Source organism: Schistocerca serialis, chromosome 1 (genome assembly GCF_023864345.2).
Source record: "Schistocerca serialis cubense isolate TAMUIC-IGC-003099 chromosome 1, iqSchSeri2.2, whole genome shotgun sequence".
Lineage (NCBI taxonomy): Eukaryota > Metazoa > Arthropoda > Insecta > Orthoptera > Acrididae > Schistocerca > Schistocerca serialis.
Window position 1 is genome coordinate 258,843,120 of NC_064638.1, and position 16,186 is coordinate 258,859,305.

Sequence of the window (16,186 nt, forward strand, 5' to 3'; positions counted from 1 at the left end):
TGGGACATAAAAAAAAAGAAGTCGAGATGCAGGTTTGCAAACGAAACCTTTAACTTTATTTCAAAAGTATTGCCAGACCTGTTGTGGTATCTGTCCCACTGCGACACAAGGCGGTGAGTGGCGGTCTTCTAAAATTCCTGGAGCTGCACTGTGAACCAGTTCTGAACGTACTACTTGGCGTCCTCGTCTGAGCGCATTTGCCTCTCAGAGCCTTCTTTAGCTAATCAAAAATGGCATAATTGCAGGAGGACAGATCCGAACAAAGTGAAGGGCGGAGCACGATGAGTCAACTATCTTTGCAGCAGTTCTCTTCAGGCAGTTTCAGTCGCTCTGAAGAGAACAGCTCCAAAGAAGGCCAAAGCATCGGTTTTAATGGTGGTTGTACGAGGAGTGTTCAATAAGCAATGCAACAAATTTGTTTGTGAAAGAAAGTTGGTTTTATTCAGGATTCCGACATCACCAACACTCGTTTGGTTAGAAAACCCTTTTCTTTGAACACAACCTCCATTCAGTGCGACGGCCTTATGCCATCTTCCTGGGAGGGCCTGTATGGTACCACTCCATTGACAGATATCAGATTCAACGTCTTGCTGCATCAGTAACTTTCCCATCATCCACGCATGCAATTCTGGACAGGTGGCCCTTCGTTGCTCTTTGTGGTCTTCTGTTAGACGGCGAGGAACCCACCGAGGATATCCTTTTGACTATTCCAACTGCTGGTCGAACGTGGCAGCACTACCAACATGTAGTGCCTCCACCTATTGGAAGTTCATGAAGCTACACTACATGATCAAAAGTATCCGGACACCTGCCTAAAAATGACTTACAAGTTCGTGGCGTCATCCTTCGGTAATGCTGGAATTCAGTGTGGTGTTGGCCCACCCTTAGCCTTGATGATAGCCTCCATTCACGCAGGCATACAATCAGTCAGGCGCTGTAAGTTTCCTTGGTGAATGGCAGCCCATTCATAATGGAATGTTGCATTGAGGAGAGGTATCGATGTCGGCCTGTACACTTTTGTCCTATACGTGTCCCTTCATGTTTCCACTTCACTATCACATCGGAAACGGTGGAACTAGGGATGTTTAAGAGTGTAGAAATCTCGCGTGCGGACGTATGACACAAGTGACACCCAATCACCTGTCCATGTTCGAAGTCCATGAGTTCCACAGAGCGCCCCATTCTGCTCTCTCACGGTGTTTAATGACTACTGAGCTCGCTGATATTGAGTACCTGAGAGTAGGGGGCAGCACAATGCACCTGTTTTGGGGGTGTCCGGATACTTTTGATCACATAGTGTATAGTGACTGAAGTGGGAATGTTGCACAATGTCACACAATAAATTCTGCCTTTTTCAACCGAAATTGGCCGAGAAAACAAAATATGTTGTATTACTTGTTGAACGCCCCTCGTGGTTTCAAAACGACACGGTCTAATTTCCAAATAAATTTTATTCAAATTGACACTGGCTGTGGAATCCTTTACATTGTCGGTTGTACTTTTACACGTCAACATCGTCTGCAGGCTTCCGGTGGCAGCAGCGCCAGCGGTCGTTGGCCAGAGACCGAGCAACCCAAAGAGCAGCAACAGCAGCAGCAGCAGGCGAGGAGCCGCCAGGAGCCGGAAGATGACGACGAAGAGGAAGAGGGCGGGGGCGGTGGCCCGCCGCCGGGGCACACGAGCGGCAAGTGGGTGCCCGGAGGCCGCGCGGTGCGCAAGCAGGGCAGCACTGTGCAGTACTGGTGCGGCGCCTGCTGCCGGCGGCTCAGCTCGCGCGCGCTCTACCAGCGTCACCTGCAGTCCGAGCTGCACTTCAAGCGCACCCTGCTCGAGCGACAGCTGGAGAGCAGCCGCCCGCCGCAGCTGCAGCCGCAGCAGAGGCCGCGCGCCAAGCGGGTCGTGCGCCGCACCGCCGCCTACATCAACAGCCACCTCTGGGCGCCCAGCAAGCGCCGCCGCCTGCAGGTACACACTGCGCTGCAACTGTTCTAATCTTTCTTCCCCTCAGCACGCAAGCAAGTGCCGACACTTCCATTTCTGGTCTGGAGAGACATGATGGCAGCAAATATTGTGTGCAGGAAGAGGCAGACCGCCAGGCGGCGTCGCAAGCCGTGGCCCCCTCGAGCCCTCCGCCGCCCGCCACCACCACCGCCAAGCAGAGGCCAGCAGCAGCTCAGGAGCCGCGGCCGCAGCAACACCAGCGCCAGCGACAGAAGCGGCTGGCGCAGTGCGAGGCGTGCCGCGCGCGGCTGCAGCGCCACCAGTGGGGCCAGCACCTGCTGTCGCACTACCACTGGCAGCGCGGGGCCGCCGCCGCGCCGCAGCTACACCGCCAGCTGGTGCTGCGCCACATGCCCGCCATCACCAGACTGGCGCCCTTCCGCTGCCAGCCCTGCCACTTCTACTTCAACACTTCCCACGATCTCGAGCAGCACGTCCGCTCCCGCGATCACCGCCAGCGCGACACAGAGGTAAGTCGCTGCAACTGTCACTTCTAGGTTTGTGGTGTGTAGTGGTTCTTTTATTGTACTGAATGATTGACAAGGAACCCCTTGAGTGCAGGGTCTCAAGTTAGTCTTTAGTAAGGCTCTCTCGAAGTGTTGTGTTCACAATTATGACATGAAAAATATTAGCTGCTACTGACTCACCAAGTCCATCAGGAGGACAACAGGAAATGAGTGTCCAGGAGGTGCAGAGATCAACCTTCTATGGGATGTATGTATCGCACTACACTAAATGGACATCATCAACATTCAAGAAATGTTCAAAACAAACCTTTAACTTGCACCATGAACACTGAATGAAAAATGGCACACCACAGTGAGCAACAGATTTGCACCATCAAGATCGAAGGCAAACTTCTTGGGAGTTACAAACCATGTGGGACATTCAGTTAGATGTCCACTCCTAAAGAATCCATATACAGACATCAAAAAAAGTTTTGCATCACCTCGGTTCTGAGAGTTCAGGAACCTGCACAGAAAATTGTAATAGAGATCAACATAAACATCATTTCCGCCCTTTTTATCGCTTATGAAAACCACACATTGCATGTTGTACCACCATACAGGGACAACTTCAGAGGTGGTGGTCCAGACTGCTGTACACACTGGGGCCGGCCGCGGTGGCCGAGCGGTTCTAGGCGCTACAGTCTGGAGCCGAGTGACTGCTATGGTCGCAGGTTCGAATCCTGCCTCAGGCATGGATGTGTGTTATGTCCTTAGATTAGTTAGGTTTAATTCCTTCCAAGTTCTAGGCGACTGATGACCTCTGTAGTTAAGTCGCATAGTGCTCAGAGCCATTTGAACCATTTTTTGTACACTCTGGTACCTCTAAATACCCTGTAGCATATCCTCTTGCACTGATGCATGCCTGTATTCGTCGTGGCATACCATCCACAAGTTCATCAAGGCACAGTTGGTCCATATTGTCCCACTCCCCAAGGGCGATTCGGCGTAGATCCCTCAGAGTGATTGGTGGGTCATATTGTCCATAAACAGCCCTTTTCAATCAATTCCAGGCATGATCGATAGGTTTCATGTCTGGAGAACGTGCTGGCCACTCTAATCAAGCGCTGTCGTTATCCTCAAGGAAGTCATTCACAAGATGTGCAAGATGGGGGCGTGAATTGTCGTCCATGAAGACGAATGCCTGGCCAGTATGCTGCCAATATCGTTGCACTATCGGTCGGACGATGGCATTCACGTATCGTACAGCCATTACGGCGCCTTCTATGACCACCAGCGGCATAGGTTGGCCCCACATAATGCCACCCCATCAGAGAACCTCCACCTTGCTGCACTCGCTGGACAGTGTGTCTAAGGCGTTCAGCCTGACCGGGTTGCCTCCAAACACGTCTCCGACGATTATCTGGTTCAAGGCACATGCTACACTCATCGGTGAATAGAACATGATGCCAATCCTGAGTGGTCCATTTGGCATGTTGTTGGGCCAATCTGTACCGCGCTGCATGTGTCGTGGTTGCATAGATGGAACTCGCGATAGATGTCAGGAGTGAAGTTACTAATCATGCAGCCTATTACACACTGTTTGAGTCGTAACACGACGTCCTGTGGCTGCACAAAAAGATTTTTTCAACATAGTGGGGTTGTTGTCAGGATTCCTCCGAGCCATATTTCGTAGGTAACGGTCATCCACTGCAATAATAGTCCTTGGGCGGCCTGAGCGAGGCTTGTCAATCACAGTTCCTCTCTCTGTATCTCCTCTATGTCTGAACATCATTTTGCTTCACTCTGAGACACCTGGACACTTCCCTTTCTGAGAGCCCTTCCTGGCACAAAGTATCAATGCGGACACGATCGAACCGCGGGTTTGACGGTCTAGGCTAGGGTGACCAAACGTCCCGGAAAACCGGGCTTGTCCTGGTTTTCATCCCTGTGTTCCGGTGTCCCGAAAATTTGTTTCGGGACGCTCAAAAGTCCCAGAATTCAGTTTTTAAATACATTTCCTGAATCTTTCTCACATTTTTGGGATTTCGCTATATTAAAGGACTTATATATTTTAGCTTATTTGTCTAAAACCTCCATTGTCCCATACTAGTAATCACAGTATCAGTATTGATACACTCAGGCAATAATTTACTTTGAGCGGTACTTTGGCGAACAAGTAGTAAGTTGTATTATTGTAACAGAGCTATGAAACCGTCCGATTGTCGCGCCACTTACGCACTCATTGTCAGAACCGTGTAGTAGTTGATGTTTTGTCAGACAAACTGCAATAGTTTTTTCTCATGTTAGTGGTATTATTGCTGCAGCACTGTGAAACGCAATGCTGAAACGTGCCTACAAGTTCAGTGACTATTATTCCAGGGAATGGAATTTCATTAAGAAAGGTCGTTTTGATTATGAAGCAGTGTGTTCCTTATGTAACTGTTTTATTAGTATAAGTCATGGTGGACGTTCCGACATAGTTGATCACATCAGGTCAAAGAAACCCATTAACAGATACAGTGCACCGAGCTGCAGTAAAACTCTACAAAATTATTTTGTGAAACATCAGTCAAGCCGAGCTTACACTAGCCTACCACACGGTAAAACATCACCAAACTTATAGATCTAGTGACTGTACTAATAAGCTTAACAGCATTATGTTTGATGATTCTTCCATTGCAAAAAAGTTTAGTTCAGCAAGAACTAAAGTGTCAGCCTTAGTGAAAGGAGTTATTGCTCTCCAGACTGTAAAGGAATGCCTTGAATACATCAAAAAGTCTTCTTTCTACGGGATATCCACTGATGCCAGCAATCATAAGGCCACTAAAATATTTCCGTTTGTTGTTCAGTTTTTCGATATTAATCAGGGAATTCAGAGCAAACTTTTGAAGGTGAACACAAACTCTGGTGGTTTAAAAAGACAAGGCAAATGCAACGTATTTACCAAATTAAAGGCAACATTTCATGAAAACATTGAAGGCATAGGGTGCCCTGCATATGTTTTACACAATAGCGTGCAGACATCTGCTGACAGTTTAAGCTGTGATGTTTAAACTATCGTCATGAAGGTATACTCACACTTTTACATATATACTGTTAGAACAGAGAGGCTAAAGGAGTTCTGTGATTATGTGGGAGCTGAATATATGAATGTAATGTCACTCGAAAACTCGCTGGTTATCACTGTTTCCAGCAGTTGAAAGAGTAATCCGCCTGTTTGAACAGTTAAAAGATTTTTTCCTAAATGAAGACAAAGCCCCCAAAATACTGGTTCAGTTTTTCAGTAACCCTTTAAGTGAAGCCTACTCATGGTTTATTCACAGTCAGCTTAGCACTTTGCAGCATGGGATAAAGGAAATTGACGGAAGCACGAAAAGTGTAATAGAGGTAAATGATGTTTTGAAAAATACTCTGGAAACTGTTACTAAGAGGAGAGAACAGCAGTTCATTTCTTTTAATGTTAAATCTGTCCTTAAAAGAACAGAAGTATCAGAAGCAGCGGAAAGGAGTTTTAGAGAAGTAGTTAACAAGTTTTGTGACATTTGTGTAGACTATCTCAGCAAGTGGAGCGCCTCATATTTACCCTCATTGCCGGTGTTTGATTGGATGTTACTGAAGAGAGTGCCAAAATGGGAAAGTGTTGAAGAGACAGTTTCTTATTTGAAGAGTAAGGAGATTGAAATCGATGATTCTATTCTCTTTGATCAGTTCGGCATACTGACAAATATTGTTGAAGGAAGTCTTCACAAGTGGAATGATGAAAAAAAAAAACAACACCATTGGAATGTCATGAGAAGTGGGTGAGTTTTTCTAAAAGCTGTGACTGTCTTCATTATTACTCTGAGTTGCTTGTAATTGCAAGGTATTTATTTGCAATCCCAGCCCATAATGCCTATGTGGAAAGAATATTTTCGTTCATGAATAGCCAGTGGACTGATGAAAGAAACAGAATGGAAGTGGACTCTCTTGAAGCAATCCTGCAGATCCTGTACAACTAAAAAGTGGATTGTGCCGAGTTTTATCACTGTGTCTCAAAGAACAAAGACATGATCAAGAATGCTGGAGGCAGTGAAAAATACCCTTTTCCAAAATGTATCAACAAAACATTAATATTTAAAATTAAGAAACCTGGGTACTTGTGGAATGAGGTGTCCATTGGCAACCGGGTGAATGTGTCCCGGTTTTCACCGAACATAATTTGGTCACCCTAGTCTAGGCATAGTTGTTCTGAAGACAACACGAGCCGTGTACCTCCTTCCTGGTGGAATGATTGGAACTGATCGGCTGTCGGACCCCCTGCGTGTATTAGGCGCTGCTCATGCATGGTTGTCTTCGTCTTTAGGCGGGTTTAGTATCATATCTGAGCAGTCAAAGCGACTGTGTTCAAAAATGGTTCAAATGGCTCTGAGCACTATGCGACTTAACTGCTGAGGTCATCAGTCTCCTAGAACTTAGAACTACTAAAACCTAACTAACCTAAGGACATCACACACATCCATGCCCGAGGCAGGATTCGAACCTATGACCGTAGCGGTCACGCGGTTCCAAACTGAAGCGCTAGAACCGCAAGGCCACACCAGCCGGCAAAAAGCGACTGTGTCTGTGATACAGTATCCACAGTCAACGTCTACCTTCAGGAGTTCTGGGAACTGGAGTGATGGAAAACTTTTTTTTGATGTGTGTTGAATCATATTGGTGTAACAGAGTGATGAGAAATGATGGAATGTATTGGCATGCAACCGAACGCAAAACAGACTGCATGGATCTTATCGTGAAACTGGCTATACTTTAAGGTGTAGCTGTAAATAGTCCGAAAATATGTTTAATGGGCATGGAAAAACAAACATCCAGACGCTGAATCTGTCCTAGGGATAGTTTGCTCTAAAAGAATGTAATGTTTATATGTACCCCAGGAATCAAGCAAAAGGAAGTTATTTTGACCGGCTATTGACCAAAAGCAGTGCTCATACCATAATTGTAATTTTCTTACTCCTTTTTTCCCACTCATGCTTGCTGTGACGTAAGTATTCCGTACTGTGCTTGCAAGATCACGCACATGATAAAGAATGGTAGCGGACAGGGCACCATCATTTTCTTACTGCACAATAAATAACTTTCTAGTCAATTTACGATCCAAATTAACAGACGTAATTGTATACAAAGGCGTTAAGGCAGTGATGTTAGTTGACCTCGATACAACTCTCTGTACCTCTGATGCCCAGAGTTCATTTTGTATGCGTTTCTGTGCATTTCCTCTTCAAATCCCAATTGGCCAGAGCAGAAACCATACTCCCTAGTGAACGATGGGATAAGTTTTTTATCTCATGTACAAATTTTTGTGCCGATTCTGCAGTTTGCTGTCCATCGTCAAATCGACGCTTTGCTTGGAACTTCGTTGTCCTACGTCTTCCAATTCTGTAGCACTATTTGAAGTTATGCAACTATCCACTGGTTCCACAGAAGTCACTGTAATCTACCTTGCACAGTTTGATGTGCATAACGTAGCAGGCCAGTCATGCACATCCTACAAATTGTATCGAGCACCCTCAAACGCGCAAACTTCAGTTTTTGTAGTAAGTGCGCCTTGTCATCCCTTGAATATCCATAGGCTTCCTTATGCACTACGTGGTCTTACTGCTGCAGACATATTCGAAATCTGTTCATAATGTTTTTTTTTACTGTGTTGCAGGTGATCGTCCATGAACCTAACAACGTTTAGTACCCGCTTCTTGCTCAACGATTGTCCTTTAATGTGTTTCACTGGAGATGCGATATGTGGCTCCTGATGCGACAAGGATGATGAGCTACAGGGCTCGACACCTGTTTCAGTATCACTTCTATTGTTGAGCACTTATTGTAATCATTGTACCCCTCATGTACATTCTCCACACAGTCTAATGAATACGATACCACACTTTCCAGTGACTCATCTTGTAGAAACGCTAATATTTCATCTGCCACTTCTTTCTCACTCTGCCAAATTCTTTGGATTCCTTTCTGACAAAATGTCAGCTTCGGCAGTTGTTGCTGTAGGTAAAATGCAATGTTTTCTTTGTTTATCGCTGCTGTTGCTCTGCTTTGTGTCAACACCACTAGCACTGTAGCACTGCTGTGAGTTACGCGTCATTTAAGCAGTTCAACTACACTCCGTAGCCTCAGGCCGTGCTCACTATTGGATATCTGTAGTCTCGCCGCCTGTTGCCATTGGCCGCCAATATTGCTATTGAAAGGTAGACAATATGTGGGGTGTTGAGTATCGAAAACATCATTGGCCGTTTGCGACCTCACACACGAGAAATTCCTTATGAGTTTATTAAAAAGTACTTCAGCTTACACTTCCAGAGTGTATAATAAAAATTAAAGTTTATCTCACGTAAACGTGTACATTAGGTATTTTTCGTAAAAATACCCTAAAAATATGAATGTTCGAAGACTAAACTGATGATTGGGGCCCCAAAATATGCATATGACTACTAATAAAGGAGTGTCACAGTTTCATACAGCAGATACTAATAAAAAATACTTTACTGCACTCAGTTGGAAATGAAATAAAATAATCTCAGTTTAACTCAGTTTCGTAGGTTTATAAAAGAGACGAATGACTATGGAATTAACAACGAATTATGTTACCCCTCTTCGTAATAACTTATGTCTTTTAAAAGAATTAAATCAGTATAAGCTTCAGTAGACCTGGATTGGTGGAAAAATATAAAGTCGTCAGTCAGCAATGAATAGAGAGCAAAGACTGACGGATACATTTTGTAATATTCTTCTCAGAAGCTCTTAGCCAATGAGAATATGAAACAGATATTCACAAAACGTCGAAAAAATATTTTGTTCCCATTTCCCGCCCTGCCCTATCATTCAGCAAACGTTTGTAGTACATTATGTAATCTTGCGTTTGGAATTAATACCTTAGGTGGGAAAAAGGATGTAACTGAGCTGATGCATGTTTACTGTGAGATGAGCACATTGTACTGCCCAATGTGAGCATTTAGTGGTTATGGAATTATTTTGGACTTTCCTTTTTCATAATCAGATTGAACCGGTACCACAGCTGCAGAGAATGAGAATTTCAAGTGGATTGGCATAGATAGACTTGTGCTAAGGGATGACTTGTTCTGTACTGCATGTATGTACACATAATCACCTTATTTTATAGCTATATATAATACTTGCACTAAGCACTTTGATGCAGTTGAGGAAGAAGAGACTTCAGTAAGGAAGGAAGGAAGATTCTTTAACATCCAACTAATGACAAAGTCATTGGAGTTGGAACACAGATAGGGAAAGAAATTGGCTGCGTCCTTCCAAATGGAACTGTTCTGCATAGAGTAACGCACAGTGCAGTCTTCAACTCATCCAGCTCTTATCTCAAACAGTGGCCCATACAGGCTGCCCCCTATCCTACCAGGCAGCTGAGCTGTATGCAGCCTTCCATACTACAGGCAATGGGTTTGCAAGCCAGCCCATAATAATGTCGGCTCACGAGCCTACAGCTCAGTATTCTCTGTTTATAAATTCCTGGTCCTCTCTTGCCTGTACTGCAGCTTGCCTTGTGCCTGCCCCAACATGCTGAAACTCAGAGGAGAAAGTGTGTTTGACATCTTGTACTATCTGATTCCTGCTTTGTGTCAATGGATTCTTACACTGTGATTTCACCCTACAAGAAAGAAACGTATTTTATTTTTGAATGTGAGCTATTAGAATATTAGATATTGTAGTAGATATTATAATATTAGATATTATAGCAGTTATTGCTGCCACATGCGTTCTTATAATCATTTACATACCAACAAGGATACTGTATCTGGTTGGCTCTAAGAAAAACCTTGGGAACTGGCACTACAGTGAGTATTGCAGGCAGAAAGATTGATTGAAGCCGCTGCCAACTTGCCTTTCGAAAGTTGATCAAAGTAAAAACAAGGGAGAATAGATACAGCGCTATAAGACAGAAGCAAAATTTACACCAGCAGAGGCAAGAAGCTGGCCCACCAGATAACTAACTCAGCACGCTGAGGAAGCGATGAGCAGGTGAGAGATGTCAGTCTGGCCTGGCTAACCCAGGAGGCTGGACATCGCTGTGTGATCTCGCAAGAAATCTCTACTGAACCAGGACGCAAAACACTGCCTGAACAAGGTGAAACATTCACCATGCACGACTCTAATCCTGCCTCAAGCGTTTTAAGAAAACTACAGAAAGTCTAAACCTGAGTATCTGGATAGGTATTAGAATTCCTCTCAGTTGTGGGTCTACTGTGTGAATTACTCTGGGAGATTAATGTCACACAGGTTGCATATGAAACTGAGCGCTAGCGAGATGTTATATTGTGTGGATAAATCAGATGAACCTTCATACAGCATATGCTTTTGTTTACAGATTAAGGTAGAATAAAAAGAAGTAAGGTGTACAACCTCAGTGCAGAACCCTAGCTCCAAGAAAGTCCCCAGGTCCTACATTTGCATCAAAGTCCTAGATTTGTACACTGGACTCGCATTCGGGAGGACGACGGTTCAATCCCGTCTCCGGCCATCCTGATTTAGGTTTTCCGTGATTTCCCTAAATCGCTTCAGGCAAATGTCGGGATGGTTCCTTTGAAAGGGCACGGCCGATTTCCTTCCCCATCCTTCCCTCACCCGACCTTGCGCTCCGTCTCTAATGACCTCGTTGTCGACGGTACGTTAAACACTAATATCCTCCTCCTCCTCCTCCTAGATTTGTATCAAAAGATTCATACACTTTCGCTCCACAGGACACTACAGAGAGCTTTATGCCTTAACAGTGGAACATGGCACAATGCCTGCTGACTAGAAATTGTACACTGCCAACTGTTCTCTCTATGGTGCCTAATTGCAGGTGATGAATATACAAGGTATTTTTTAAAAAAAGTCACATATTCCTACAGGAGATATTATTGGTCAAAACTAGAAAAAAATACCCATAATGATATACACCTGTTGAGATATGGACCAATCTGTCCCTTCATTCCCATTTGTGTTGTTATCTAGAAGCAGACACTATAAGAAATGTTGCTTGTGGCTACCATGCGTCCTGACACCAGATTTGGCCCTTCTTTGCAATCAGTTACACACTCTTTTATATACTTCTGACGCCATTCCGACTGCCATATATGGACTGCTCACTTGCTCCTGTAATGGCTGCACATTATTGATGAGTTTGGTATTTAAATTTCCCCATACGCAGAAACCCAACGGACTCAGGTCTTGTGAATGGGAAGGCCATGATACCAGACCTCTCTGACCAGTCCATCACACATAAAATGGTGTGGTAAGTCTACCTTGCGATCCATAGAAAATGAGATCGTGCACCATCGTGCATACACGTAAATCACAAAATTGTCTTTCTGAAAGGGTAACGTTTTTCATTAGCACTGGTAATTGATTTGCAGAAATCAGCCACATATTGGGTCTGATAATATCTTTGGTAAAGTGTATGGTCCTATAAGTCTGCCACCAACAGTTGCTGCCCATACACTGATGTGTATTGTGGTGATCTGCTATGCTGTCTCTTGTGATGAATGAGTACTACACATTATTCATGACAACTTAAGTGGATCATATCTCAAGAGGCACTGGCTCCCAGATATGGAGCTTCTCTTTTCAAGTTTTGACCAGTACTACTTCCTGTAGAAATGTGTAACAGTTTTTTTTTCCACACACAATATATTCTACCACTCCACCACCAGGATATGGACCTGATTCCAGCAAGTCAAGTTCCCAGAGTGTACTTGTGTGCCTCTTACCTCTTGTATGAAGGAAGTGACTTAAAACAACATAATTCTCATTGCCAAGTTCTGACAGTGTAGTTCTTTTGGCTGTGTGACCACATCCATTACCAACACATCAGCTTCTGTTGCAAGATGATTTCTTCTAGGTAATGTAGTTATCACATGACAAGACACCTCAGCATCTTGTGTGTTGATGGGAAAACAATACAAAAGAGGGAGTGGGGAATCACGTATTGTAGCTAAGTACCTGGAACAGACACTTTTTAGATTGCTCATCATACATTTAAATATGCTGTCAATCAATTAAAATGACGGTTTTGCCAAGTCATAACTCAGTGTGAGTAAACAGAAACTATCATGATAATGTTGATAATGTTTATGTAAATAATTTTCCTGTTTTGTGGAAATAGCTACTGTACACTTTCTGTGCAACTAAACGCTCACATGAAGTTTTAATTACATTGAAAATAATTTTACAATTTCGTTAAGAAAAGCTGTCATGAAACTCAAGGTTAATTTGAACACCCCTTTGCACAACTGGGCCTGGTTCTATACACTTACCATCCTCTGATGTCTGAACTGATTAACCCTGACAGTTAATGGGAAACCAGTAGTTAAACATGGACTCTGACACACAGGGTAACTTTAAATTTTTCACTTGTTTCTGTATTTCCACAAGAGATAGAAAAAAAAACTTATAGGCCTCAATTTAATTCCAAAGCTTTGGTTCTGCGGTGTTACAATTGGCCACCATTCCAAGCATAAATTATTCTATATTACTTAAGTTTATGTCAAGTAATGTATCTATTATATCGATTCATAACCTTTAACTCTTTTATTTATCTTCTGTTATAAAGTCCCATCTGACGGAACTAGGACAGCGTTGTGTACTAAAATTTGCTTCGTCAAGATGTATCCAACACTGTTGACATATATTGTGAACAACTAAGTCATCTTGCAGACGCAGTCCAAGAATAACGACCAGGAACACTGCATGAAGTGATGCTTCTCTACCATAAGTCTACTCGCATTCTGCTATGCTTACAAAAAATACTATTTAGGAGTTGAGTTGGGAAGTTACTCCACACCCACCATATTCACCTGATCTTGGTGTTCAGATTTTCCCCTTTTCGGCCCTCTATTGAACAGCCTTCAAGCAATTTCTTTGCTGGATGAAATTGCTCTGCAAACGTGGGTCAATAGGTTCTTCACCTCAAACCCACATGATTTATACAGTTGCTGAATCGAAAAGTTATCCTAGCATTGGCATTGTAAATAGTAAAGGAGATATATTATTGACGGCCACAGTCTCTGTTACATGTAACTGTTGTGTATATTAAACTTATGGAAAATGCTATGAACTTACGGACAAACCCACTACATACACACTACAGACATAAAGAAATGGAACATGTGCCTAATGTCATGTAGGCCCCCGCAAGCATGCAAAAGTGCTGCAACACCACGTGGCATGGACTCGACTAACATCTGAAGTAGTGCTGGAGAGAGTTGACAGCCACCATGAATTCTGCAGGGTTGTTTGTAAATCCGTAAGAGTTCGAGAAAGTGAAGATCTTTTCTGAACAGCAGGTTTCAAGGCATCCCAGGTAGATTCAATAATGTTCTGGGTAGTCTGGTGACCATCGGAGGTGTTTAACTCAGAAGCGTGTTCCTGGAACCACTCTGTAGCAATTATGGACGTATGGGGTGTCGCATTGTCCTGCTGGAATTGCCAGAGTCCATCGGAATGCACAATGGACATGAATGGATGCAGGTAATCAGACAGGGTGCTTACGTGTATGTCACCTATCAGAGTCGTATCTAGATGTATCAGGGGACCATATCACCCCAGTTGCACATGCCCCACACCATTACATAGCCTCTACCACCTAGAACGGTCGCCTGCTGACATGCAGGGTCCATGGATTCATGAGGTTGTCTCCATATGTGTAAAGGTCTATCTGCTCGATACAATTTGAAACGAGACTCGTCTGACTGGGCATCATGTTTCCAGTCATCAACAGACCAATGTCAATGTTGATGAATCCAGGAGAGGCGTAAAGCTTTGTGTAATGCAGTCATCAAGTTTACAGGATTGGACCTTCAGATCCGAAAGCCCATATCGATGATGTTTCGTTGAATGTTCCACACGCTGACACTTGTTGATGGCCCAGAATTGAAAGGTGCAGTAATTTGCGGAAGGGTTGCTGTTCAGTCACATTGGACGATTCTCTTCAGTCGTCGTTGCAGGACCTTTTTCCAGCTGCAGCGATATCGGATATTTTATGTTTTACCTGATTCCTCATATTCACAGTACACTCGTGGAACAGTCGTATGGGAAAATCCCCATTTTTATCGCTATCTCAGAGATGCTGTGTCCCATCGCTCGTATGCCGACTATAACACCACATTCAAACTCACTTAAATCTTTATAACTTGCGATTGTAGCAGCAGTAACAGATCTAGCAGTTGCGCTAGACATTTGTCTTATATAGATGTTGCCGACTGCAGCATCATATACTTCTTGTTTACGTATCTCTGTTGAAAAAATTTGGAAATTTGGGGTAAGATCTTATGGGACGAAACTGCTGAGATCATTGGTACCTAAGCTTACACACTATTTAGTCTAACTTAAACTAACTTATGCTGGGACAACACACACACACACACAACCATTCCCCGAGGGTGGACTCGAACCTCCGACAGAGGGAGCCCCACGGACCATGACAAGACGCCTTAGCCCGTGCAGCTAGCCAGCCGCTGTGGCCGACCAGTTCTAGGCGCTTCAGTCCGGAACCACGCTGCTGCTACGGTCGGAGGTTCGAATGCTGCCTCGGGCATGGATGTGTGTGATGTCTTTAGGTTAGTTAGGTTTAAGTAGTTCTAAGTCTAGGGGACGATGACCTCAGATGTTAACTCCCGTGGTGCTTAGAGCCATTTGAACCACGCGGCTACCCTGCGCAGCCACGTATTTGAATACGTATGCGCCTTCAGTATAATTAATGAACTCAAAACTTTTTCTGATAAAGGGTTAAATCGTGAACGAGAGGGTGATGTGAGAGGGGTGCCGCACAGTTGCAGGGCGACTACTGGTGCTCGCTGTGCCGCGCCTCGTGCGACAGCGCGGCCGCCCTGCTGGGGCACCTACGCTCGCAGGCGCACGGCGAGCTGGTGGCGGCGGCCGCCGGCTCGCTGCCCGTCGAGCTGCGGCGCCGCCGCCTGCCCTGGTGCGCCGACTGCGGCCGGCGGTTCCAGCTGCGCGCGCAGGTGCTGGCGCACGCCCGCCGCCGCGGCCACTTCTGCGCGCTGCGGCTGATGCAGAGGGTGGCCAGGCCGGGCCTCCGCAGCTGCGCCCAGTGCAGCCTGCGCTGCCAGTCGTGGGCCGAGCTTCAGCGACACGTCAAGAAGGTGAGCCGCCCCCCACCACTGCAGCTGTAATACAGAAAGCTTTAGATGTGGAGGAGGCCCTCGGTCGTGTTTGACACGATGGCACAATACACAAGCTACATTAATCAGATATCCCCTTCACATAATCAAAACTCTGACGACTTTCTTAGGCAATAGGAAATTTTTTCTTACATCAGACTAGTGAAAAAGTATCATTAAGCCAAGAGATGCAGGGGAACCCCAGAGTTCTGTCCTGGATCCCAAGCTATGCAGCATTTATACTAACGATATCCTAAAGAAAGCAGGTGTTGACAGATGTGCAAATTACCGAACTATCAGTTTAATAAGTCACAGCTGCGAAATAATAAAGCGAATTCTTTACAGATGACTGGAAAAACTGGTAGCAGCCAACATCGGGGAAGATCAGTTTGGGTTCCGTAGAAACATTGGAACACGTGAGGCAATACTGATCCTATGACTTATCTCAGAAGCTAGATTAAGGAAAGGCAAACCTACGTTTCTAGCATTTGTAGACTTAGAGAAAGCTTTTCACAATGTTGACTGGAATACTGTCTTTCAAATTCTGAAGGTGGCAGGGGT

The 16,186-nt window shown here is 44.6% G+C and overlaps 1 protein-coding gene across 1 annotated transcript in view; it reads left to right on the top strand.

Moving 5' to 3' along the window:
• The window catches only part of LOC126464665 (zinc finger protein 236), an 864,481-nt gene that overhangs the window by 401,364 nt on the left and 446,931 nt on the right, over positions 1-16,186 (top strand). Inside the window, exons 5-7 of the mRNA XM_050096252.1 lie at positions 1,525-1,965; positions 2,079-2,471; positions 15,275-15,607. Of these exons, the coding sequence (XP_049952209.1) occupies positions 1,525-1,965; positions 2,079-2,471; positions 15,275-15,607 (1,167 nt within the window). The remainder of the gene's footprint in view (positions 1-1,524; positions 1,966-2,078; positions 2,472-15,274; positions 15,608-16,186) is intronic.